This window comes from Haplochromis burtoni, unplaced genomic scaffold (genome assembly GCF_018398535.1).
Source record: "Haplochromis burtoni strain Fernald_Lab_line unplaced genomic scaffold, NCSU_Asbu1 Contig_1864, whole genome shotgun sequence".
In the NCBI taxonomy this organism is placed as follows: Eukaryota; Metazoa; Chordata; class Actinopteri; order Cichliformes; family Cichlidae; genus Haplochromis; species Haplochromis burtoni.
Window position 1 is genome coordinate 18,379 of NW_024584225.1, and position 2,175 is coordinate 20,553.

At 58.8% G+C, this 2,175-nt stretch overlaps 1 protein-coding gene across 1 annotated transcript; it reads left to right on the forward strand.

Moving 5' to 3' along the window:
* Positions 1–250: 250 nt before the first annotated feature.
* LOC121813534 lies at positions 251–2,170 on the forward strand (the record flags this gene model as incomplete). The annotated part of the gene is given in 1 exon segment (XM_042217362.1): positions 251–2,170. A coding segment is annotated over 1 exon segment (1,549 nt), but the record flags the coding sequence as incomplete, so codon positions are not given.
* Between the last annotated feature and the right edge of the window lie 5 nt (positions 2,171–2,175).

Consider the following 2,175-nt stretch of genomic DNA (forward strand, 5'->3'; position numbering starts at 1 on the left):
TCATCCGAAAAAGTGGCACTTCCGGGCCACGGAGTCCCCACTGCGCACGCTCTGTCTCCTCCGAGTCTAAGGAGGACTACGATGACCTGGAAGACTGAGAACCTTAGTGGGGGTGTGCGTTTTAATCAGGTTTATATTTCTATAAAGTGATATTTCAGTGCAAATTTTATACAAGATGGAATTTATCTTTTTATCCTAACACTATAAAAAAAACTGCTTTAGACAGTCGAGCTGAACGCAAATCGCGGTTCCCCTTCAGTCGATTCACTCGGTACAACACATAAGTATGGGATATCACGCCCTCGCGTGTCCTGGCTGAAGAAACCTTTATTCACGCCTTTACGGCAGATGACGTGTGATGACACGCGCACGGCCCCGCCCGCACATATAGCCGCTGTCATCACAGTCATCCCTCAGTTCTTACGCTCTTCACCTCGCTGAGAACACCTCTGCTGAGTTGGGCTAGCTAGCTGCTGCTAGTTAGCTCCGTTGTCTGCCAACTTGAACTTAGCTTAACTGCCCCTGTTGGTGTTAGCCTCCACCGCCCAGCTGGTGCGTAGGCTGCCCGCGGAGCGCTATTTTCAAGTTTTTCTTGTGCAGCGTTTCGCTTTGCGTTTTGGAATGGACTCCAAACCGAAGCGAGCAAAGCAGAAATCTTCTGTTCGCCCCTGTCCTCAGGGATGCGGTTTCTCTTTGCACGACAGCGACCAGCACGATGCCTGCCCTGTCTGCCTGGGGATCGTCCACGCTAGGAGAGCGTTGACGGAGCCCGAAGCTTGTGCGTTTTGTCGCCAGCTCCGGCGCTCGACCCTGGAAAGACGGGTGACGTTTGTGGAAAGAGTGCTGGGACGCTCGGCTGTCGCACGGCATGACCCTCTTCTTTCCGAGTCTGGAGCCCCGGCTTCGTCCGAGTCCGAAGACGAGGATTTTCCGGTCGATGTCCCCGCGATTAGCTGGGCTGACCACATGGAATACGTTGACGGGTTAGCCGATGACGGGCCGGAACCATGCAGGGGCGCTGACGGGCTTCAGCCTGGGTTGAAGCCCGCCAGCGCTCCCCAGGAAGACGATGACGTGCTGGACATCGGCCTGGACATCCATGGTTTGTCGGAGGATGAGCAGGAGAGCTCATTGTCGGCCCAATGTGCCGCCGCTGCTGCGCCGGTCGGCCACGATGACACCTCTCTTTTCTCCCTGTTTCGCCGTGCTGCTGAGAAGCTGCAGGTGGACTGGCCCTCTCCTCCACCAGCTCGGAAGCCGTCGCGGTTCGCGGGGTTTTTCCTCCCACCGGAGCCCGCAACGGCCAAAAACTGCCTTCCCATGTTCCCAGACTTTCTCTGCGAGCTAACAGCGTCATGGGACAAACCTCTGTCTACCCGCGTCACTGTGCCCGGCTATGGACAGTACATGGAATTGGACGGCGCCGAGGGAGCTGGCTTAGCTAACCCACCCCCTATGGAGCCGTCTCTGGCTGCTTATCTGGCCCCGTCCCATAACCATGGTGTCGGTGGCCCCGCAACTCTGCCGTCCAAGCACTGCAGATTCTCGGCCTCGCAGCTGGAGAAGATTTATCGGGCTCAGGCCGGCACTGCTCGCGCCATGAGCTCCGTCACCATGCTCCAGACGTACCAGGCAATGTGCCTGGCGGAGCTTGGATCGCTGGTTCCTGATGACAGCCCGCTGTCACCTCTTCTTAACGAGGTCAGAGTCACCACGGATTACATCCTCCGTGCGTCTCGCTGTGCAGCGCTCTCCCTGGGCAGAGGGATGGCTTCGACAGTAGTGGCTCAGAGGCACCTGTGGCTGACCCTCTCCGACGTCCCGGATAGGGACAGAGCTGTGTATCTGGACGCACCAGTGTCTGCGGCTGGGTTATTCGGACATTCACTTGAAGCCATTCAGGCTAGATTCGATCTGAGGAAGAAGCAGACGGAAGCTCTGCGCGACATCATCCCCAGACGCCAGCCCCAGCCCAAGCCCACAGCTAGCTCTCACAGGCCCGCCGCTCCTCTGACGGCTGGCAAGAGACCGGCGCCCACTGCTGGAGTGGGTGTGCCGCCGGCGAGAGCACGTCCTCCGGCCCGAGCTCCACGCCAGTCGGCCTGGGGCAAAGGCCCACCCTCGGGCCCCCGACGGGACCCGACGCCCAGGAGGAAGAAGCCTCAGCCCTCTAGC